Source organism: Gastrolobium bilobum, unplaced genomic scaffold, assembly GCF_033153095.1.
Source record: "Gastrolobium bilobum isolate Gb01-03AN ecotype WA unplaced genomic scaffold, APGP_CSIRO_Gbil_v1 utg43970, whole genome shotgun sequence".
Lineage (NCBI taxonomy): Eukaryota > Viridiplantae > Streptophyta > Magnoliopsida > Fabales > Fabaceae > Gastrolobium > Gastrolobium bilobum.
In genome coordinates, this window is record NW_026897905.1 from 9,405 (window position 1) to 33,750 (window position 24,346).

The window sequence follows — 24,346 nt, forward strand, 5'->3', positions numbered from 1 at the left end:
ATAATCATAACACGGATCGTAGACTCGTAACACAAGATACAAATTATATTTATATATATTTATATGCATATAAAGTAATATAATAAGCAAATTTAATTCAACCAACCAGCAGAATAATGTCATACAATAGTCATAATCACATAATGTCTCAAACACATAAAGTCATAGCACACAACATTCAAATCCAAAACAATATATCAATCAAATCTCAATGGAATGATGGAATGTCATAATCATCCTCCATCCCATCATCTTCATCACCATCTTCATTATTTTCTTCATCATCATCTTCATCTTCATCACCAAAACAATGTTGCATGATGTCTTCTCCACCTTCCCCACCAAGTTCAGAACCACCATCATCTTCAGGTATCATCAAAGCATCTTCATCTGTAGCATCTAAGTTAAATTCAGGAATATCCAAATCATCTATATCTTCAATGTTGGATGGACTTCCCTCATTTTCCACAATCCATTCATAATCAGATGAAAGATCATCTATGCTATAAAATTCATGCTCTTGCCCAACACTTTTTTTGCGTTCCCTCTTCTTGGCCAATTTTAAATTGGCCATCACATATACAAGATCATTCATTTTCTTCTGTTTCAGGCGATTTCTTTTCTTGGTATGGACCTAAACAAATACAAACCCAATGAATATATAGCAATTAGCAAGTAATAGGTAGTGATTTTAAATTTTAACTATAAAAAACAAATCATTTACCATCTCAAAAGCACTCCAGTTACGCTCACACCCAGACGAACTGCATGTCAAGCTTAATATACGAATGGAAAATCTTTGTAACTCTGGATGCTGAAATCCATAAGATTCCCACCATTGTGCTGGAGTCTTTAATTTCAAGCCTTCTTGAGCTATTGAACTACCAAAAAAATCTTCTTGCAGCTTGAAAATTTCAATTTGCTTATCAATGTGATTTCTTTCTTCAATACTTGTTGTCATCCTATCCAAACACTGATATACTCCATGCATAACTTCAAAATCAGCTTTAAAATCAAGACCATAATGAAGTTGAGGATTAAGGTAATAGCCTGCAGCATGCAAAGGTCTATGGAGTTGTCGATCCCATCTACTATCAATGATTGTCCATATAGGCATATATCTAAGGTGGGAACAAATTGAGTTAGTTTTAAAACAAAGGCTACAAATTACAAGGTTCTTTTGCTTTAAAATCATAATTACCTGCTTTCGACGCCTCTGAGATCGCTTGGAATAGTTTCTTTTACTTTATCCATTGCTTCATAAATGTATCCCATGGCTGGTTTTTCATCAGAATCAACCATATGAAGACTTTGATTAACGGAAAAGCACCCCTCAAGCAATTGACAAGGTTCTTCCAAAACTTCTTGTCTATAACCACATCCTCAATATATTTCTCATCCTTTGATTTTGCACACTGGCTAGACTGCCATTTCTCTGAAGTGAACATTCTTTGCTATGGTCCCCTGTTTTCACCTAGGCAACCCAAGGTCAGATATGATGTGGCAAAGCGAGTCATGCCTGGCCTCACCAAATCCTTTCCTTTTGTAAAATATTGTAATAAACAAATTAAGGAAGTCCTTGAATATATATAAGTAGTAATTTTTCTCCCCTTTGCAATGGTATCTTTATGCATTGGTATGCCCTCAAGATCTTCCAACATCAAATCAATGCAGTGAGCGGCACAAGGTGTCCAATACAAATGTAATCTTTTTTCCATCAACAACCTTCCAGCAGCTTTGTAATTGGCAGCATTGTCAGACACAACTTGAATAACATTTTCTTCTTCCACCCTTTTAATAATTTCTTCAAGCATAGCAACAATGGCTTCAGCGGTTTTTGATATATGAGAGGCATCAATAGACTTCAAAAAATAACTGTTCCTTTGGGGCTATTGACCAAGAAGTTGATTAATGTCCTCCTCCTTTGATCAGTCCAACCATCAGTCATTATTGTGCAACCTGTTTTCTTCCAAAAAACTGTATGTTTCTCCATATCAGTCATTGTCAACTGCACATGTTGCTTCAAATATTTTTCTCTGATTTCATGGTAGGATGGAGGTTTAAATCCATGACCATGTCGTATAACATCATCAAACATCTCTTGAAATTCATCACTCTTCACAACATTAAATGGTATAGCATTGGCATAAAAAAATTTAGCAATTTTTGAACATGCCGACTCTCTCAAATCCTTCTTAAATAAACAATTGATGGTGGATTTAGTACTCACTCCTTTTCTCTTGAAAATATTTGGAACTTGAGATTGAGATTGAGAGCTTTCATCTTCTTCCCCTTTTCTTTTTTTTTCCAAGTATTTCACATTCATTTTGAGACTGACTACTTGATTTCTTATTTTGCAACAAGAACACAATATCCCACATTTGTTTCTTCACATCATCAGGAACAGATGGGCAAGCTATCACATCTCTTTTAGTCCCAACCAAATGATGTTTCAGTCTATAAACTCCTCCAGTTAGTACCCTTTGTACAAAACTTGCATTTAATTTTTTTTGCATTTCCATCCACTACAAATCCATACCTCCATGCAACATCATTCTTACTTCCAAGAGCATTCTTAGGAATTTTTTTAGAAGTTGTTGTTCCTCCACTTCCATATGCAGTAGTACTATTAACACCACTTGAAGACATTTTCTAAAAATATACAACATTCAAATTCACAACAAATAATAAAAATTAACCACAATTTAATTGGACCAGCGTCAAGCAAAAATTAAGAGGACAAAAAAAACTTACCACAATTCAAGTGAAATTAACTTAGACTAATTTTAATACAATTAATTTTTTTTCTTTGAATATAAAATCAAACAGAGGCAATTCAAGTGAAAAAAAATTTAATTTGTTTTTTCAAATAAATCTGATTTGGTTTGGATACTCAAAAAAAAAAAAAAACAAATCTGATTTGGTTTAATTTAGTTTACGGTTTATCAAATAAAATAAAATAAACTGGTTTTGTTTTATAAAATAAAAAAACTGATTTTGTTTTATAAAATAAAATAAATTGATTTTGTTTTATAAAATAAAATAAATTGATTTTTTTTTATAAAATAAAATAAACTGATTTTGTTCTATAAAATAAAATAAAATAAATTTATTTTGTTTTATAAAATAAAATAAAATGATTTTGTTTTATAAAATAAAAAAAATGATTTTGTTTTATAAATAAAATAAACTGTTTTTGTTTTATAAAATAAAATAAAATGATTTTGTTTTATAAAATAAAATAAAATGATTTTGTCTTATAAAATAAAATAAAATGATTAATAAAAAAAAAGTAAAACAAGACGGTAGAATAGATGAGATGAGACAGAGGCGACGAGACAAAAAAAATGAAAAAAAGAAGAGATCGAGACAGAGGCAAACGCAGACCAGAGAGCACTAACCGGTGGTGAGGGACGACCGATGACGGTGGCTTGAAGCACGACGGCGAAGCAGAAGACGGTTGCTCGAAGAATGCGGAGAAGCTTCACTCAGCAAGACGACGAAGCACGCATAGAAGCTTCACTCACGCGGAGAAGACGGTGGCTTGAAGGTCTTCGTCAGTCGCAAGTTTCTCTCCCACGATGGTGGCTCAGGATCTAGGTTTTTTTTTAGCTAAAAAAACCCATTTATACTCACTCCTTTCCGGGTCAAATATTCGGGTAATGGTTTTTTTTTTCTGATGAAAACGTTTAACTCGTACGATTATACGAGTTTGTCAAGAAACTCGACGTTTCTGCCATTTGAGGACCAAAAGCGAGTAATTGAATAATGTGACTCGTAACACTGCTGCTGAAGCGTAAACTCGTCCGATTCCACGAGTAAACACGCGAGTTTAACAACCATGGTTACCACCCTTGATCATGTGTTTTAATAGGTAAAAGTGGAGTTTTGTAATGTTTAATGAGTTAAACAAGTAACCAACTGATATATGAACTTAAAAGAGGATAAAAATGCATGCTTTAACGTTGGAATGGGTTAACAACCCAACCTTGGGAGTGATATCTCGCGAAATGCAGAAACTGCATTCTGTCGCGAAATATCCGGATATTGATATCCGGATATGGGGTCTTGTGATATCCGGATATTGATATCCGGATATGGGGTTCTGTGATATCCAGATATTGATATCCGGATATGCCCCCGACACATATCCGGATATTCTGGGTTTTCGAGGAACAGTAGCTTACTGTTCATACAGAACTGATCTATGGGCTTGTGGACCCTAGCTAGATTGATAAAGTTGAACTTCTGTAATGATTAAGTAAATCAGAATCAAGGGATTAAGGGCTTGTGGCTTTGTGAGAAGCCTTAAGAAGTAAAATGTAAAAGAGAAACGTCGTCTTTATGTTTATGCTTATGAGCTATGTTTATTGATATGATTGCTGGTCCAAATCAGATTGTGATTCTGCTGTGTTTGGACTTTGAGCATTGGTTGAGCTCTTGGCTTGGATTGTTAGCTTGCAAGGTAAGCTTTCGTGTCCTGGGCTTAGCCATTGTTGGTTCCACCATTTCCCATAGGGGGATGGTTGTATGCATGATGTGTTTTCATGTATTGTTTTACAGAAATGCTAATGAGCTGTTAAGTGCAATTGCTTATGATATGTATGTGGTGTTACGCCTACAGGAGGCCAAGAGGTGGTCATGTGGGTGGGTGCAGCAATGGCTAGTACCGTGTGGGTTTAGATGGATTCCTACACTTCTCTGATCAGTAGAATAGTTATAACACACATGACATGATTATATGCTGCATTGCACTATTTTGAGAACTTCTACTGTTAAACTGCCTTTTGAACTTATATTGCACATGTAAGTGAGCTTGGGTGGAAGATCCTTGACGACCCCTTGTCTTACTGGGATTTCTTGTTTAGAGATCTCACCCCACGTTTGGGGACGCTTATTTCAGGTTCAGGTAATATGGGGGCTGATGCTCTAGCGGCAGGAGGGTGGAGCTTAGTTGATTTATATGCTGTTATGCTGATTATATTGGATGCTGGATTATGTCTGCAATTATTCTGTGATTAGCTATGTTTATGTTGCTGTTGTTGAGACTGTTGTTGGGCGTTGTTGCCTCATTTAGTGAGCATGGGGATTGTCCATGCCACATTGACTTGACCTTATGCTTTTAGTTTCGAGTTTTAAGTATTAATGTATCAGGATATCGTCCGGAGTACGTGTTCTAGATCCGGGACTTAGATACTCACTTATTTATCTATGAGGTATTTCAGTTAGCTGTCTTTTGCAATTTACATACAGGCAATGTTTTTATGAAAACGATTAAGTAATCAACTTGGCTAAGTATAATGACGTCATAATTGAAAAGAAAAAGATATTCCGCATTTTTAAATTAAGCGTGGCTTAATACGATGACATGTTAATAAACCGGGTTAACACGGGGTGTTACAAAACCCATCTTATCCAACGAGGTTTAGCATCTTTCTTCGCGAACAAATACTTGAGTGCAGCGTGATCAATGTGGACCATGACTTGGGAGCCCAGGATATATGGTCGGAACTTCTCACAAGCATCTACTACAGCTAGTAGTTCCTTCTCAGTGACTGTGTAATTCACTTGAGCCTCATTTAGTGTTTTACTAGCGTAGTAAATCCTGCGGAATAACTTTTCCTTCCTTTGTCCGAGAACAACCCCAATGGCCAGATCACGTGCATTGTACATTAGTTCAAAAGGTAAGTTCCAGTCAGGTGGCTGGATGATTCGTTGATCACTTTTTAGTGAATATTGAAGTTCAAAGGGAAAATTCCTGATCACTTCTTAGTGAAGTTTTTTAATAAAAAAAATAAGTTAATCAACATTATTTTTAGAGTAAAGTCTCTTTTGGGTCCCTAACAAAAAATACGACTCTTACTTTAGTTCCTTACAAAAAAAAATGAGTCGTCTGGTCCCTATGAAATTCTAAGTGGACCCATTTAGTCCTTTTGAGGGACTAATGTGGGTCTTTTTTGAATTTGTGAGAGATCACTATTTCAACTAAATGGGTTCACTTTGAATTTCTTAGGGATCTCGGGACTATATTTTTTTTTTGTAAGGGACTAAAGTGGGAACCGTATTTTTTTTCAAGACCAAAAGAGGCTTTACTCTCTTTTTTTTTTTTACTATTGCTTGTAATGTTTAATGCATTATTATTTGCCAACTTCAGTTCATGGTAATATGAAATGATAAAAAAAATTGTGTTTCGTTTTTTTTTTTTCGCTTAGACAATGTTATGTTGTGTTAAACTTAAAGTTATTGTGATTGTAATCATTCCCTTTTCTTTATGATTTATTTTTCTTAAAAACAAGAAATAAAAAATGAATATAACCCTCCTCATAAAGCAAAATAAATAATTTTAAAACATTAATAATTTACATAGTTAATAAAGGGCTAACTATTCTCTTCATGTGCTAATACATTCCCTATTCGTGATTGTCTTTCGAATTTTCATTCTCTTTTTAAATACCAATTATCTTAACCAAAGATTCTTCGGAATTCATTCTCATTTTAAAGATCAATTTATCTTAACAAACGAAATTTTCCAATATTTTTCCAAATTAAATAATCCTGGTTTAGGCTCAGAGTTAACTTGACCGATCGACACATGAGGATGTAACGGCGAGGTCTGGCCAACAAGGAACTTTTTGTCGAATTTAATTTAAATTGTTAGAATAAAGATAAAGTTCATTTGTATTTAACTGCGTATATTTAAGCCAACGAAGATTGATTCACCAAATTTAACATTTGTTTGTGACAATAATATGATTTTTATTTTTATTTTTTTTGGATAAAAATAGATTGTTGGCTTGTCCTCATCTAAAAAAAGGAGAGTAGAGCGTTGTATGCCTTACTTGTGTCATGCCTACATCTTTCATGGAATTTGAAGGGGTAAATTCTCTTATTCCTTGAGGAAGAATGAAAATGAACACAGACAAACATAACTAAATCTAAGCAAACTAAATGTTTGTGGTTATACATGGGTATCTAGTGGCTGCAATAATGAATCTAACTTGAGACTTGATTGTGAAATTTTCAAGCTTCAGGGACATTTGGGTCCTCCCCTTTTGGTCTTCCAGTTATTATAGCAGGGGCAGACCTCCTTGTTGCCATAAGTTCCAGGAGGCACACACAAGCATTTTTCACAGCACTTTTGGCAGAAGAACATGCATGGCTTCTTGTGTCCTGTATTAGAGCATCTGTATGCGCAACGAGGACCGCATTCTGCAATTTCATGCATGCACCAACGTGTACCATTTTAATTTCAACAACAAAAACTTGAAAAATCATATCAAGGCTTGGTGGCGAACTATGATATAAAACCATTAATGTGTTTTCACATAACAACTTAGGTTTTTTAGTTAAAATGATTCGCTTCATGTAAAGAACAATTTCTATCCAAAAGATTAAGCTCTTAGACGAAAACCACTTCAGTAGCAGTCAAGGAAACTGTATAACTTGATTATTTGACTTGTGGATAATCAATTTCCTTCGGAATCAATCTAGTGTCTTATATCATGGCTTGATTTGATAGTTGTACAACATTTTCAATAATATCTCTTTTTGTAGCTTTTGATAGTTTTACTAAGATGAGATAAATGCACTTAATTCTTACCTTCTGGTTGAAGACTGCCTTCAGTGGTGCCATTCTGAAACTCAATAAAACAAAGACGAAATTAATACAAGATTAAATGCAATTTGACGACTTGGAAGGTTTTAAACTGTAATGAGCCGAATAATTAGCTTAATGTTAAATGGCCCAAATATAGAATGGAATATATGTAGAGCCATACCATGGGCTGCGGTGCTGAAGCCTCCATGGGAGAGACAACAATCTCAGCCTGAAAGCATCAATTAATATTATGGTATAATCATTTCTGTAATCTGTATATATACACTAAAGCCATACCCTTTACATATTGAAAGAAATCATGTAAATAATTTATTCTTGTGATTGATGAATTTGATGTATTTAAAGGAATATGAAATCCAATAAGAAATATTTATTTTCTATACCTAATGCACTGCTTTAACTTCATTAGTACAAAATAATACTTCTATTATTTTTGTAACCATAATAACTGTAAGTGCAAGTCTAAGATCGATCACAGAGGTTAAATGATAAACTTATTTAATCACAATGGATATGAGTGATAAGTTTAAACCAAGTGAAAATGAAATATTTCCAAAATATTGTATATCACTTTCTAATGTACTAAATGGTTTACAATTCGATAAATTTATCAAATAAAAAGTTGTATTTAAGTATAAAGTAACGAAAAATGAAAAAAAAGATTATGTACATTTTTTTTTTTTTTTGAAAAGCAGATTATGTACATTATCTACGCTTCGAACCAATAAAAAGTGAGAAAAAGTGAGGGTACATTTTTCTTTTTTCTTTTTTTAGCACGGAAACTCAAAAAAGTAGGTAATATGGCAAATTAGGATTATGGGAATAACATCTTGTCATTTTAAAGGATATAAACTTATATCATTTTAGATCTTAACCGTGGATTTCCGTCCATTAACGGTTATAATTTATTGGATCAAAATTGTTAATTAATTATTAATAAATTTGGCCCATTAAGTTTGACCCAGTAGATTATAACCGTTGATGGACGGAAATCAACGGTTAGGATCTAAAATGATGTAAGGTTATATCCTTTAAAAGAATATATGTTTTTCCCATAGATTAATGAGATAAACTTGAAAATCGTATCAAATTACTCGTTATGTTCAATTCGATGGCAAAGAAAATCAAATGAAATGAGAGAAACGGAAAATAGAGTAAAACTTCCAAAGCAGAAGATATGAGAAAATGTGTGTGTGTGAGAGAGAGAGAGAGATGGAAAGAACTATAAGAATTATGTTGGCTTACATGGCTCTCCACATGAAGCAGCAGCATTGCAACTAGGCAAAGCATAACGATGCTTAGTATTCTGGCCATTGCTTACGGTTGCAGTTGTTCACAGAAACAGTGAAAAGTTGTGTGAAGTGTGGTTTTCAAACAACTAGTGAGTTAAGTGATTATATGCAGTTGGGTAAGAATTGTGTCTATTTATACATGAAAGGTAGCGTTATGTTCACCATCGTTTTAGGATAGGAAAGGTACAATCCTATTTTTTATTTTTTTATTTTTAAAGAAAAGGTACAATCCTTTTTGTTATGACAATTGCGGATTCCACACAATTGAATATTAATTGCCCATTGAAATGGCCAATCGGATCCTTCTTTTTTATCTACTCTTCTAAATCACGTCAAAGAGAATTATTATTTTTTATTATTTATTTATTTATTTATTTTTGGTTGATAACAAACGAATATGAAAAATCTGGTAAGCATAGAAAATACATAGCCGGTCAAATGGGATCTTAAGCACACTTACTAACAAACCTATAGTTTATCCGAGAAGTATGTGCACACGGAAAAATCAACATATAGTATCCAAAAATAAAAATAAAAATCACCATATATATATATAGGAAGGATGTTCGAAATTTTGTGCATGGTTTGGAATGAAAGATTTGGATTTTGTTAAATGAACCTTGACGTTTAAATAATTGTAACAAACTGATCTTCGCTTATTTTTAAAACTATACTTAGTTTTTAGTTCTATACTTCTTTAAACCTTACAAATTTTTACAAAAAAATATTTGGTTAAGCCCGAAAAGTAAAATATAATTTTTTTACGCAAGGTAAAAAATAAATAAATAAATAATTGTGTTTTGTGAATTAAAATATCAATGACACGTGGTGTATGAAATGGCTGTAAAATAGGAGCGGAAACATAATTAAGTGGAATGACTATTCCCAATCTGTAGTTAAGTAGGTTTGGAAACGGTCAAATCATTCCATTGTTTCTGTTTGGTATATAGAATTTCTTCATAATGGAAATAAATTCGATTAAAATAGCATAAATACTTCTTATTATGAGATAAATAATGGAGATTAATTTATTTATTTTGGGTACTGTTATGATATAAATCATATCCCAACTATTCACCTAAGAATCTACTAAAGGATAAATATATAATTATCCTAACAACATCCAACGGTCAAATATTCAAGATAAAGACCTTATGCCAACAGAAAGGGAGTTGAACCCTAATGCAACTGGGAGATCTCTAGGGCCCAAGCCTAGGAAGGTAATCTTTATAAATAAGAGTCTAAAAACCCTAGGTACACACTTTGAACCTATTTTACTATTACTGCCAACACTGTGCACACACCCACATCTTGCCTATAAGCTTATTGCTTGTGCGCAGTGATTGGGACATCGGCTATAAGCCTAGTATATACCTGATTATATAGTATCTCTGAGCTCATACCATACGGTATAGCAATACGGTCTTTCCAGGACCGAACATTGGCGCCGTCTGTGGGAAACGATAAATTTCGATTCCCATTCCACGATGACGAACACCCGTTCGACGTCCAGCACTGCCCAACCCCCGCCACACCTGTCTGCGCTGGAACATCTCCAATCAACAGTGTCTCCTGTGTTGGTGGAGGTCCAGGTCGGAGAGGTCAGCACGCAGGTGCCGCCCTTAAGAACCCAGACCAACGCGACGGTGGAGACAACGCGCCCACCTCCACAGAATGATCAGCCAGGAGATGTAACCACTAGAGCCATGAATGCAATCCTTCAAAGGATGCAAGAGATGGAAAACAGATTCTTGGCTCAACAAAGGTTAGATGCCCAGAGGATGGAGGCATTGAAGGCTGAGATACGAAACCAAAACACCGAAGGCCGAGCTGGAGGAGCAGGTCAGGTCGAAACTGGCGGGCCGCGGCAACCAAGACTGTGCAGAATCTTCGTCACGGCAACCACCAAGAAGGCGGAGGACCAATCAACAACCAAGGAGATAATTATCTCCATGATGAGGAGGCTAATGATAGTCCATTCACTGAAAGGCTCATGAACTTGGCAATTCCGCGGAGATTCAAAAGTGCTAGGATACCTCCGTATGACGGAAGTCAGGACCCGGATGCCCACTTAGAGGCTTTCAAGACCGAGATGTTGTTCAACAGGATAACTAGACCTATTAAGGCCAGAATCTTCGCGACCACATTGACAGGTCAGGCAATGGCGTGGATAACCAGGCTCCCCAGGAACTCGATCGACTCGTTCCAGGACCTGGCTCGAACTTTATGTCTGAATTTTGCAACGAGTAAGGCACATCCAATGCCGGCCTATGCCTTGGGAAGAATCCTGCAAAAGGAGAATGAATTATTGAGGAAATACCTCGATAGATTTAAAGATGCCGCCCTTAAGGTTCGAAATCTAACTGAGCCAGTACACCTGCATTTGATCATCTCAGGATTAGATGGCGATTCCCCACTCGCAAAGTCAATCCATAAGAACCCGGTCAACGATCTGGAGGAGTTTCGACGTAGGTCGGACAAATACATTGACGTTGAAGACATGCAGAAGGCTTATGGGGAGTCCAGAGGACGAAGCCCTAATCGCCGGAGCCCAAGCAAGAAAAATAAAGACCGGGGATCAGCGGGGGTCGAATAAAGGAAACGACTCCCATGACAAAAGATCGGATGAACGATCTCCAAGGACCAAATATGACACTTACACGCCATTAAACATGTCCAGATCTCGGATATGGAAAGAAGTGGCTCAGACTGAAATGCGCAACGTCGAAAGACCTCGACCCCTCAAGAGTAAGAGCGGATTGGATAGGAATAAATACTGTGCTTTCCATGATCAGAATGGTCACACCACGGATGACTACTGGGATCTCCGAGATGCTTTTGAGAAACATGTCAGAGAGGGGAAATTGAAGCAATACATTATCCGAACTCAGGGTAAGAAGAATAGTAAGCGAAGGCAAAGAAGCCGGAGCAGAAGTCGCAGCCCGAAGAGAGAGGATAGGAAAGATCAGGAACAAGACTGCCCTTCGAAGAGCAAAAAGGTCGAAGATAAAGACGAGGAATTCCAAGAAGCTGAATTTGAGTGCAACGTGATAAGCGGAGCTCTGGGTGGAGGAGGCAACACAGCAAATGAAAGAATAAAGTACCTTAAAGAGGTCATGTCGGTAAGAGATAGGCCGACCTTCAAAGGGAAAGCCAGCAATCCTGCTCCCCCAATATTGTTCTTTACTCAAGAAGACCTAGAAATGGTCGTACCTGGACACACCGATGGTCTGGTGATCACCGGGGTGCTAGTTAACTGCCGGGTTAAGAGAATCTTCATTGATCACGGAAGCTCGGTGGACATACTTTTTTGGAACGCTTTCCAAAGGATGAACTCGGATGAAAAAGACCTGAAACCATGTGCCACCGATCTGATTGGGTTCAACAGAGAGCCATCCCCTCCAAAGGGCTATATAGACTTGAAGCTGACCTTAGGAACGAAGGACACATTTCGAGCTGGAAGGGTTCAGTTTGTCGTAGTAGACGCTTCTTCTTCCTACAACGTGATCATTGGCCGACCTACAATCCACGACTGGGACATGTTAATCTCCACCAAGCATCAAGCACTGAAGATGCCGGGGGCAAAGAATGAGGTCATCACCATAAAAGGAGATCAGAAAGAATCCAGGGAGTGCTACTATGAGACTCTAAGGATCAATCACGGAGGTCCATCATCTCCCCCTCTGCTCAAAAATAGAGGTAAAGCCTCCACCAGAGACCAGTCGGTATACCCATGTGGAAACGAGGTAACCTTGATCGAATTGGACATGAGGGAGGAGCTCCAAGCACCTCGTCCAGAACCCCAAGGAAAGCTGGAAAACGTCAGCATTGCGGAGGACGGTAAAGGACACACCAAGGTGGGAAAGGCCCTTGAAGCCGAGACCAAAAAGGAGCTGGTCTCCTTTCTGAACGAAAACCCTGATGTGTTCGCATGGAAGGCTTTCGAGATCCCGGGAATAGATCCGACTTTTTGCTGTCGCAAGCTTTCTATGTACCCCGGGTCGAAACCAGTGTGCCAAAAGAAGAGGAAAATAGGTCCTGACCGACGTCAGCCTTTGAACGAACACGTGGACGAGATGCTAGAAGCCGACTTCATTAGAGAAATACAATACACCACTTGGTTGTCCAACGTCGTAATGGTGAAGAAACCGAGCGGGAAGTGGAGATTTTGCGTGAACTACATTGACCTCAATAAGGTCTTCCTAAAGGACTCGTACCCGATGCCGAACATTGACCAGCTAGTTGATAATTCATCAGGATTTCAGCCACTATCATTCATGCTCCGATACCATTTTTTGTGACACCCTCCCCTGTATGCATCCAAAGGGGATGCCTGCTAAACTGATTAGAGTTGCAACGTCACATATTCCATAAGAATATGCATTTCAAAGCCACAACTAAAAATCTTGTATTGAAATCGAGTTCCACAAAAGGACAGCAGAAAATTTTATAAAACACATTGCTGGCTGAAATTATAATTTTTCCAGAAAACCTGTCTGTATTGCAAAAATCATATAAAATCAAGCTCAACAGTTTTTAAAGATTTTCTTTGACACCGGGAAAAATAGACATCTGGGACTTTACGTACATATAAATTATATGTCATTCGGAGGTCTGTAGCCCCAGAAACAGAACTCGCAAAGTGCTCGAAAAATCTGAGTGAAAATCCGAATTTTAATACAGCAGAAATGGTTCTTGCAAATCAACTACCAAAATTACATAAGTTTCAGGCAACATAAAGAAAATCCAAAATAGAGCAACATAAGACCCATTTCCAACATTTGACCGTCTTCCAAAATAGTACATTACCTACAAATACTCAACATCCAATCCCATCAAGAACAGCGTACAAACAGCAAAACTTCCAAACAGCAGCATGCAAACAGATTATACCAAATCAAATACTTCATCAAATGCTTCTACGTCTTCCTGCAATTTATAAAAATTGAGCCCCAAAAGGGGTGAGAAAAATCTCAGTAGTGTGGCAGAAAAACCAATAGTGCAACAATATTAGTCTAGATACAGAATTTCCAAAACAGTCACATCATCAAAATTTCCGAACAGAAACTAAAATATAATCAGAATGCGTATATAACGCCAGAATACTAATCAGAATGCGTATATAACACCAGAATACTGTATGTTCATAGCACAAAGGTGCACATACTAGCTAACACAATGGAGATTCCATTTGGCCCGAACAGAGGGGAATTCCAACTGCGACCTATGCGAACTGAGCCACGGTTCCTTCTCCCTGGTACCTGAGGGATGCCTATATGATGCATGCTCAAACGGATGCTTACTTTTATCAAATATTTCGGTTTCCAAAACTGAATGCATAATGCTGTATGATATGATATGATTTGCTTCGCACACAAATGACAAAATGCAGTCTTATGATGTTCATGAGCATGACTAAATATTAGAATCAGAGAATCATAGTTTCCATGACTATGACAACAGAAATTCGATTTTTTTTTTGTGACAATAATATGATTTTTTTTTTTTTTTTTGGATAAAAATAGATTGTTGGCTTGTCCTCATCTAAAAACAGGAGAGTAGTGCGTTGTATGCCTTACTTGTGTCATGCCTACATCTTTCATGGAATTTGAAGGGGTAAATTCTCTTATTCCTTGAGGAAGAATGAAAATGAACAGACAAACATAACTAAATCTAAGCAAACTAAATGTTTGTGGTTATACATGGGTATCTAGTGGCTGCAATAATGAATCTAACTTGAGACTTGATTGTGAAATTTTCAAGCTTCAGGGACATTTGGGTCCTCCCCTTTTGGTCTTCCAGTTATTATAGCAGGGGCAGACCTCCTTGTTGCCATAAGTTCCAGGAGGCACACACAAGCATTTTTCACAGCACTTTTGGCAGAAGAACATGCATGGCTTCTTGTGTCCTGTATTAGAGCATCTGTATGCGCAACGAGGACCGCATTCTGCAATTTCATGCATGCACCAACGTGTACCATTTTAATTTCAACAACCAAAACTTGAAAAATCATATCAAGGCTTGGTGGCGAACTATGATATAAAACCATTAATGTGTTTTCACATAACAATTTAGGTTTTTTAGTTAAAATGATTCGCTTCATGTAAAGAACAATTTATATCCAAAAGATTAAGCTCTTAGACGAAAACCACTTCAGTAGCAGTCAAGGAAACTGTATAACTTGATTATTTGACTTGTGGATAATCAATTTCCTTCGGAATCAATCTAGTGTCTTATATCATGGCTTGATTTGATAGTTGTACAACATTTTCAATAATATCTCTTTTTGTAGCTTTTGATAGTTTTACTAAGATGAGATAAATGCACTTAATTCTTACCTTCTGGTTGAAGACTGCCTTCAGTGGTGCCATTCTGAAACTCAATAAAACAAAGACGAAATTAATACAAGATTAAATGCAATTTGACGACTTGGAAGGTTTTAAACTGTAATGAGCCGAATAATTAGCTTAATGTTAAATGGTCCAAATATAGGATGGAATATATGTAGAGCCATACCATGGGCTGCGGTGCTGAAGCCTCCATGGGAGAGACAACAATCTCAGCCTGAAAGCATCAATTAATATTATGGTATAATCATTTCTGTAATATGTATATATACACTAAAGCCATACCCTTTACATATTGAAAGAAATCATGTAAATAATTTATTCTTGTGATTGATGAATTTGATGTATTTAAAGGAATATGAAATCCAATAAGAAATATTTATTTTCTATACCTAATGCACTGCTTTAACTTCATTAGTACAAAATAATACTTCTATTATTTTTGTAACCATAATAACTGTAAGTGCAAGTCTAAGATCGATCACAGAGGTTAAATGATAAACTTATTTAATCACAATGGATATGAGTGATAAGTTTAAACCAAGTGAAAATGAAATATTTCCAAAATATTGTATATCACTTTCTAATGTACTAAATGGTTTACAATTCGATAAAATTATCAAATAAAAAGTTGTATTTAAGTATAAAGTAACGAAAAATGAAAAAAAAAGATCATGTACATTATCTAAGCTTCGAACCAATAAAAAGTGAGAAAAAGTGAGGGTACATTTTTCTTTTTTCTTTTTTTAACACGGAAACTCAAAAAAGTAGGTAATATGGCAAATTAGGATTATGGGAATAACATCTTGTCATTTTAAAGGATATAAATTTGTATTATTTTAGATCTTAACCGTTGATTTCCGTCCATTAACGGTTATAATTTATTGGATTAAAATTGTTAATTAATTAATAATAAATTTGGCCCATTAAGTTCGACCCAGTAGATTATAACCGTTGATGTACGGAAATCAACGGTTAGGATCTTAAATGATGTAAGGTTATATCCTTTAAAAGAATATATGTTTTTCCCATAGATTAATGAGATAAACTTGAAAATCGTATCAAATTACTCGTTATGTTCAATTCGATGGCAAAGAAAATCAAATGAAATGAGAGAAATGGAAAAAAGAGTAAAACTTCCAAAGCAGAAGACACGAGAAAATGTGTGTGTGAGAGAGAGAGAGATGGAAAGAACTATAAGAATTATGTTGGCTTACATGGCTCTCCACATGAAGCAGCAGCATTGCAACTAGGCAAAGCATAACGATGCTTAGTATTCTGGCCATTGCTTACGGTTGCAGTTGTTCACAGAAACAGTGAAAAGTTGTGTGAAGTGTGGTTTTCAAACAACTAGTGAGTTAAGTGATTATATGCAGTTGGGTAAGAATTGTGTCTATTTATACATGAAAGGTAGCGTTATGTTCACCATCGTTTTAGGATAGGAAAGGTACAATCCTATTTTTTTATTTTTTTATTTTTAAAGAAAAGGTACAACCCTTTTTGTTATGACAATTGCGGATTCCACACAATTGAATATTAATTGCCCATTGAAATGGCCAATCGGATCCTTCTTTTTTATCTACTCTTCTAAATCACGTCAAAGAGAATTATTATTTTGTATTATTTATTTATTTATTTATTTTTGGTTGATAACAAACGAATATGAAAAATCTGGTAAGCATGGAAAATACATAGCCGGTCAAATGGGATCTTAAGCACACTTACTAACAAACCTATAGTTTATCCGAGAAGTATGTGCACACGGAAAAATCAACATATAGTATCCAAAAATAAAAATAAAAATCACCATATATATATATGAAGGATGTTCGAAATTTTGTGCATGGTTTGGAATGAAAGATTTGGATTTTGTTAAATGAACCTTGACGTTTAAATAATTGTAACAAACTGATCTTCGCTTATTTTTAAAACTATACTTAGTTTTTAGTTCTATACTTCTTTAAAACTTACAAATTTTTACAAAAAAATATTTGGTTAAGCCCGAAAAGTAAAATATAATTTTTTTACGCAAGGTAAAAAATAAATAAATAAATAATTGTGTTTTGTGAATTAAAATATTAATGACACGTGGTGTATGAAATGGCTGTAAAATAGGAGCGGAAACATAATTAAGTGGAATGACTATTCCCAATCTGTAGTTAAGTAGGTTTGGAAACGGTCAAATCATTCCTTAAGGTATAGCAATACGATATTTCCAGGACCGAACATTGGCGCCGTCTGTGGGAAACGATAAATTTCGATTCCCATTCCACGATGACGAACACCTGTTCGACGTCCAGCACTGCCCAACCCCCGCCACACCTGTCTGCGCTGGAACATCTCCAATCAATAGCGTCTCCTGTGTTGGTGGAGGTCCAGGTCGGAGAGGTCGGCACACAGGTGCCGCCCTTAAGAACCCAGACCAACGCAACGGTGGAGACAGCACGCCCACCTCCACAGAATGATCAGCCAGGAGATGTGACCACTAGAGCCATGAATGCAATCCTTCAAAAGATGCAAGAGATGGAAAATAGATTCCTGGCTCAACAAAGGTTAGATGCCCAGAGGATGGAGGCATTGGAGGCTGAGATACGAAACCAAAACACCGAAGGCCGAGCTGGAGAAGCAGGTCAGGTCGAAACTGGCGGGCCGCAGCAACAAAATGCGGCCGCGGCAACCGAGTCTATGCAGAATCTTCGTCACGGCAACCACCAAGAAGGCGGAGGACCAATCAACAACCAAGGAGATAATTATCTCCATGATGAGGAGGCTAATGATAGTCCATTCACTGAAAGGCTCATGAACTTGGCAATTCTGCGGAGATTCAAAAGTGCTAGGATACCTCCGTATGTCGGAAGTCAGGACCTGGATGCCCACTTAGAGGCTTTCAAGACCGAGATGTTGTTCAACAGGATAACTGGACCTATTAAGACCAGAATCTTCGCGACGACATTGACAGGTCAGGCAATGGCGTGGATAACCAGGCTCCCCAGGAACTCGATCGACTCGTTCGAGGACCTGGCTCGAACTTTCTGTCTGAATTTTGCAACGAGTAAGGCACATCCAATGCCGACCTATGCCATGGGAAGAATCCTGCAAAAGGAGAATGAATCATTGAGGAAATACCTCGATAGATTTAAAGATGCCGCCCTCAAGGTTCGAAATCTAACTAAGTCAGTACACCTGCATTTGATCATCTCAGGATTAGATGGCGATTCCCCACTCGCAAAGTCAATCTATAAGAACCCGGTCAACGATCTGGAGGAGTTCCGATGTAGGTCGGACAAATACATTGACGTTGAAGACATGTAGAAGGCTTATGGAGAGTCCAGAGGACGAAGCCCTAATCGCCGGAGCCCAAGCAAGAAAAATAAAGACCGGGGATCAGCGGGGGTCGAAGAAAGGAAACGACTCCCATGACAAAAGATCGGATGACCGATCTCCAAGGACCAAATATGACATTTACATGCCATTAAACATGTCCAGATCTCGAATATGGAAAGAAATGGCTGAGACTGAAATGCGCAACGTCGAAAGACCTCGACCCCTCAAGAGTAAGAGCGGATTGGATAGGAACAAATATTGTGCTTTCCATGATCAGAATGGTCACACCACGGATGACTGCTAGGATCTCCGAGATGCTATTGAGAAACATGTCAGAGAGGGGAAATTGAAGCAATACATTATTCGAACTCAGGGTAAGAAGAATAGTAAGCGAAGGCAAAGAAGCCGGAGCAGAAGTCGCAGCCCGAAGAGAGGGGATAGGAAAGATCAAGAACAAGACCGCCCTTCGAAGAGCAAAAAGGTCGAAGATAAAGACGAGGAATTCCAAGAAGCTGAATGTGAGTGCAACGTGATAAGCGGAGCTCTGGGTGGAGGAGGCAACACAGCAAATGCAAGAATAAAGTACCTTAAAGAGGTCATGTTGGTAAGAGACAGGCCGACCTTCAAAGGGAAAACCAGCAATCCTGCTCCCCCAAGATTATTCTTTACTCAAGAAGACCTCGAAATGGTCGTACCTGGACACACCGATGGTCTGGTGATCACCGGGGTACTAGTTAACTGCCGGGTTAAGAGAATCTTCATTGATCACGGAAGCTCGGTGGACATACTTTTTTCGAATGCTTTCCAAATGATGAAATCGGATGAAAAAGACCTGAAACCATGTGCCACCGAGCTGATTGGGTTAAACATAGAGCCATCCCCTCCAAAGGGCTACATAGACTTGAAGGTGACCTTAGGAACGAAGGACACATTTTGAGCTGGAAGGGTTCGGTTCATCGTAGTAGACGCTTCTTCTTCCTACAACGTGATCATTGGCCGACCTACAATCCACGACTGGGACATGTTAATCTCCACTAAGCATCAAGCACTGAAGATGCCGGGGGAAAAGAACGAGGTCATCACCATAAGGGGAGATCAGAAAGAATCTAGGGAGTGCTACTATGAGACTATAAGGATCAATCACGGAGGTCCATCATCTCCCCCTCGGCTAAAAAATGGAGGTAAAGCCTCCACCAGAGACCAGTCGGTATACCCATGTGGAAACGAGGTAACCTTGGTCGAATTGGACATGAGGGAGGAGCTCCAAGCACCTCGTCCAGAACCCCAAGGAGAGCTGGAAAACGTCAGCATTGGGGAGGACGGTAAAGGACACACCAAGGTAGGAAAGGCCCTTGAAGCCGAAACCAAAAAGGAGCTGGTCTCCTTTCTGAACGAAAACTCTGATGTGTTCGCATGGAAGGCTTTGGAGATCCCGGGAATAGATCCGAATTTTTGCTGTCACAAGCTTTCTATGTATCCCGGGTCGAAACCAGTGTCTCAAAAGAAGAGGAAAATAGGTCCTGACCGACGTCAGGCTTTGAACGAACACGTGGACGAGCTGTTAGAAGCCGACTTCATTAGAGAAATACAATACACCACTTGGTTGTCCAACGTCGTAATGGTGAAGAAATCGAGCGGGAAGTGGAGAATTTGCGTGGACTACATTGACCTCAATAAGGTCTGCCCAAAGGACTCGTACCCGATGCCGAACATTGACCAGCTAGTTGATAATTCATCAGGATTTCAGCCACTATCATTCATGCTCTGATACCATTTTTTGTGACACCCTCCCCTGTATGCATCCAAGGGGGATGCCTGCTAAACTGATTAGAGTCGCAACATCACGTATTCCATAAGAATATGCATTTCAAAGCCATAACTAAAAATCTTGTATTGAAACCGAGTTCCACAAAAAGACAGCAGAAAATTTTATAAAACATATTGCTGGCTGAAATTATAATTTTTCCAGAAAACCTGTCTGTATTGCAAAAATCATATAAAATCAAGCTCAACAGTTTTTTAAGATTTTCTTTGACACCAAGAAAAATAGACATCTGGGGCTTTATGTACATATAAATTATATGTCATTCGGAGGTCTGTAGCCCCAGAAACAGAACTCGCAAAGTGCTCGAAAAATCTGAGTGAAAATCCGAATTTTAATATAGCAGAAATGGTTCTTGCAAATCAACTACCAAAATTACATAAGTTTCAGGCAATATAAAAAAAATCCAAAATAGAGCAACATAAGACCTATTTCCAACATTTGACCATCTTCTAAAATAGTACATTAGCTACAAATACTCAGCATCCAATCCCATCAAGAACAGCGTACAAACAACAAAACTTCCAAATAGCAGCATGCAAACAGATTATACTAAATCAAATACTTCATCAAATGCTTCTACGTCTTCCTGCAATTTATAAAAATTGAGCCCCAAAAGGGGTGAGAAAAATCCCAGTAGTGTGGCAGAAAAACCAGTAGTGCAACAATATTAGTCTAGATACAGAATTTCCAAAACAGTCACATCATCAAAATTTCCGAACAGATACTAAAATATAATCAGAATGCGTATTTAACGCCAGAATACTAATCAGAATGCATATATAACGCCAGAATACTGTATGTTCATAGCACTAAGGTGCACATACTAGCTAACACAGTGGAGATTCCATTTGGCCCGAACAGAGGGGAATTCCAACTGCGACCTATGCGAGCTGAGCCACGATTCCTTCTCCCTGGTACCTGAGGGATGCCTATATGATGCATGCTCAAACGTATGCTTACTTTTATCAAATATTTCGGTTTCTAAAACTGAATGCATAATGTTGTATGATATGATATGATTAGCTTCGCACACACATGACAAAATGCAGTCTTATGATGTTCATGAGCATGACTAAATATCAGAATCAGAGAATCATAGTTTCCATGACTATGACAACAGAAATTCGAATCAAATGTGTCTTCAAAACAGAATTCCAATAGGTCCAAATTTACAAAGCAGAGTACAATATTTTCCAACAGGATATATACATATACAGGGACACATGAGCAACAGTTCAAATATCCAAGTACTAAACTAATAGTCACAAAGGTTTAACCACCTAACACATACCTTTGTGCGTACAAATTCTTAACCAACGTATCACCAAAAATTCAGTCGCCTTTGATTAAAGGCTTACACACCTATTTCAACAAATACCAAGTCAGAATCCTACACTATTTTCCTACCAAACACACGTAATATTCATGCTTCCCATGTTTGTATTTTTAATCGAGTCACCGTGCTTCCAAAGCTAAAAGTTTTCTGCCTTAATTTTATTCTGCCAATTGCTAGCAAGTAACCACAAAATCCCAAGGTAGCCTACACAAGCAGGTTCGATTTTGGCCAGAATTTAGGTGCACATAATTTTTCTTCAACAAATCACTACCTACTTTACTTATGCTTGAACAATTAAGCTTTTAACATACTGACTTCGTCCCTTTTAGCACATGTGAGACCTAATCGATTTTTCTAACCCAAGGAACAGTCCAACAAAATAAAACAAAGGAGCTATTTTCCAAGCTCACAAAAATTCAGTTTTGGCTTGCATGCACCAACTCCAAGGCTGTTCAAATGGGCAGAAATAAGAGAGGTGAAATGGCCAAAGGAAAACATCCTCCTAACATGCATGTGAGGGCCGAACAGATAAGGAGCAAGGAAATGTTTTATGCTAGACTTACATTTACTTGCAAGGCACCCAAGGCGCTAAAACGTCCAATGCAAGGGTTTTAGCGTTATGATGTGCAAGAAGGTTCTGGTGGTGAACACTAAAACGTCCAAGTATAATGTTTTAGCACTGAAGACAGTTGCAAACAGTTGGGCATCCGTCAAAGTTGAGCGCTAAAACGTCCAACAGGGAACGTTTTAGCGCCCAAGTCAGTTTTTGGTTAATTTTCAGTTGTAATTTGAAAACTATAAAAGGCAAGGGGGCCTTCACATTTGAACAGATCCTGTCAGATAAATTCTGATTTCACTTTTAATTTTCTCTGACTTTCCAAATTCTTTAGGACTTAGTTCTTGTATTAGTTTAGTATACTTATGTAATTGTGATTGAAGATTGAAGACTCAACATCATGACAACGAAGTTTGATCTTTCCTCTTCTCTTGTTATTTCTTTTACTATGTCTGAGTAGAGTCCTTTGTAGTCTGATTTCAATGGAACTCAAGGATGATTTATGTATAGTTGATTGAATATTATGAGTTTCTTTTATGTGATGATATGAAGTTTCCTGTATCAATTTTTCCATCAAAGGAGTAGTGTAGAACATGAATGTTTACATTATTTCTACAACTGGTAATTTCATCATCAGTGTTCTAGTATTCAAGGGATTGATGCTAGGACTCTGATGTAATCTTTAAAATCTTAGTGTCGAATGTATGTATTAAGAAGGGAATCACCAAGGGATTGGGGTTCTTGATTAACATATCAATCAGGATAGTAAGGGATTACATCTTGATGATAAGAAAAAGGTTGATTAACATCCCATGAAAGATAATTCATAATAGAATTGATTCTTACATAAATTCATGCTTGAGGGAAATTGATTTCAGACTACTTGTTTTTTAAAATTATAGTTCATATTCTATTATTTTGTCAAGTTCTAATACAATTCAAATTTCTGGTGACAATTATCAATGCAATCAATAACTTTTTGTTTGATTCAACTTAAGTATATATGGTTAGTTGGTGTTTGAACACAAATCTTCGTGGGAACGATCTTTATTCATCATTTTATTACTTGTACGACTAGTACACTTGCTAAAGTTGCAACATTCTTGTTGTGTGCTCTAGCCTCATTGATAAAAGCATTTGTTGTCAGAATGTGGTCATTTGTAGTCTTAGAAAGCTGTAACGTAGCTTTCTCCAGCTCAGAAGGCTCATTTTGTAGAATAGGAGGAGGTTGCAGATAGTTGATGGAGCCATAGTCAAGACCACCTCCTTGACCTCTCCTCTAAAAATTGCTCCCAGAAGCAAAGTTCTAGTTTCTTTGAAAATTTTGTTGGGGCTTCTTTTCATACAAAACCCCATTCACTTGCACCTGTTGTGGATTAGCACCATTTAGAGTAGGGCACTCATTAGACTCATGAGCTTCTCTACAATATTCACAAACCACATAAGTTGATTGAACCTCGGACACTTGCATTTTCTCAAACTTTTCATTGAGGCTATCAATCTTCTTGGATAACAGCTTTTGTTCAGCAAGCATAGCATCATTGCCCTCCAACTTTATCACTCTTCTTCTTGCTTGAACCGGTAAGCTCTCATTCTCATTTCTGGCCAATTTCTTTATCAAATCAAGAGCTTTCTCAGACGTACACTGCCTAATAGAACCTCACGCTGCACTATTAAGCACCAACCTTGTTTCAGGAGTGATGCCATTAAAGAAAATTTCCACCTTTCTATCATCGTCTCCCTCATAGTGCGGACATTTTCTGATAAGTTGCTAGAATTTGCTCCAGGTTGCACACAACGATTCTCCTTCAAGCTGGCGGAAGTTGGTGATCTCATTCACCAGCTGGTTGTACCTCTCCATAGAAAAGAACTCGACAACGAATTTGGTCGACAAATCTTCCCATGTAAGGATACTGTTAGCTGACTGCCTTTCCACCCATCTGAGAGCCTTTCCCTTAACAGCAAAAGGGTACAATCGAAGTCTGATAGCATCATCAGATACTCCATTATGCTTAGTAGTGTCACAGATCATCAGGAATCGATCTATG

The 24,346-nt window shown here is 37.4% G+C and overlaps 2 protein-coding genes and 1 pseudogene across 2 annotated transcripts; all 3 read right to left on the reverse strand.

The window, feature by feature from the left end:
• Positions 1-208: 208 nt before the first annotated feature.
• LOC133311312 (uncharacterized) lies at positions 209-5,673 on the reverse strand (annotated as a pseudogene).
• A 1,354-nt stretch (positions 5,674-7,027) lies between these two features.
• Positions 7,028-8,932, reverse strand: LOC133311314 (gibberellin-regulated protein 5-like). Its single transcript, XM_061512338.1, has 5 exons — positions 8,864-8,932; positions 7,779-7,826; positions 7,692-7,706; positions 7,601-7,640; positions 7,028-7,209 (listed from the first exon to the last, which is right to left on the reverse strand). Exons 1-5 carry the CDS (start codon positions 8,930-8,932, stop codon positions 7,028-7,030), a joined length of 354 nt encoding a protein of 117 aa, XP_061368322.1.
• A 5,743-nt stretch (positions 8,933-14,675) lies between these two features.
• LOC133311315 (gibberellin-regulated protein 5-like) lies at positions 14,676-16,543 on the reverse strand. The gene is made up of 5 exons (XM_061512339.1): positions 16,475-16,543; positions 15,427-15,474; positions 15,340-15,354; positions 15,249-15,288; positions 14,676-14,857 (listed from the first exon to the last, which is right to left on the reverse strand). Exons 1-5 carry the CDS (start codon positions 16,541-16,543, stop codon positions 14,676-14,678), a joined length of 354 nt encoding a protein of 117 aa, XP_061368323.1.
• Between the last annotated feature and the right edge of the window lie 7,803 nt (positions 16,544-24,346).

Excerpts from the sequence above, each read along its gene's own strand:
- LOC133311314 (XM_061512338.1), bottom strand. The coding sequence starts at position 8,932 with ATGGCCAGAATACTAAGCATCGTTATGCTTTGCCTAGTTGCAATGCTG. Across the intron at positions 7,827-8,863 it reads TGCTTCATGTGGAGAGCCAT|GCTGAGATTGTTGTCTCTCC; the intron begins GTAAGCCAACAT and ends TGATGCTTTCAG. Across the intron at positions 7,210-7,600 it reads AGGCAGTCTTCAACCAGAAG|AATGCGGTCCTCGTTGCGCA; the intron begins GTAAGAATTAAG and ends ATGAAATTGCAG.
- LOC133311315 (XM_061512339.1), bottom strand. The coding sequence starts at position 16,543 with ATGGCCAGAATACTAAGCATCGTTATGCTTTGCCTAGTTGCAATGCTG. Across the intron at positions 15,475-16,474 it reads TGCTTCATGTGGAGAGCCAT|GCTGAGATTGTTGTCTCTCC; the intron begins GTAAGCCAACAT and ends TGATGCTTTCAG. Across the intron at positions 14,858-15,248 it reads AGGCAGTCTTCAACCAGAAG|AATGCGGTCCTCGTTGCGCA; the intron begins GTAAGAATTAAG and ends ATGAAATTGCAG.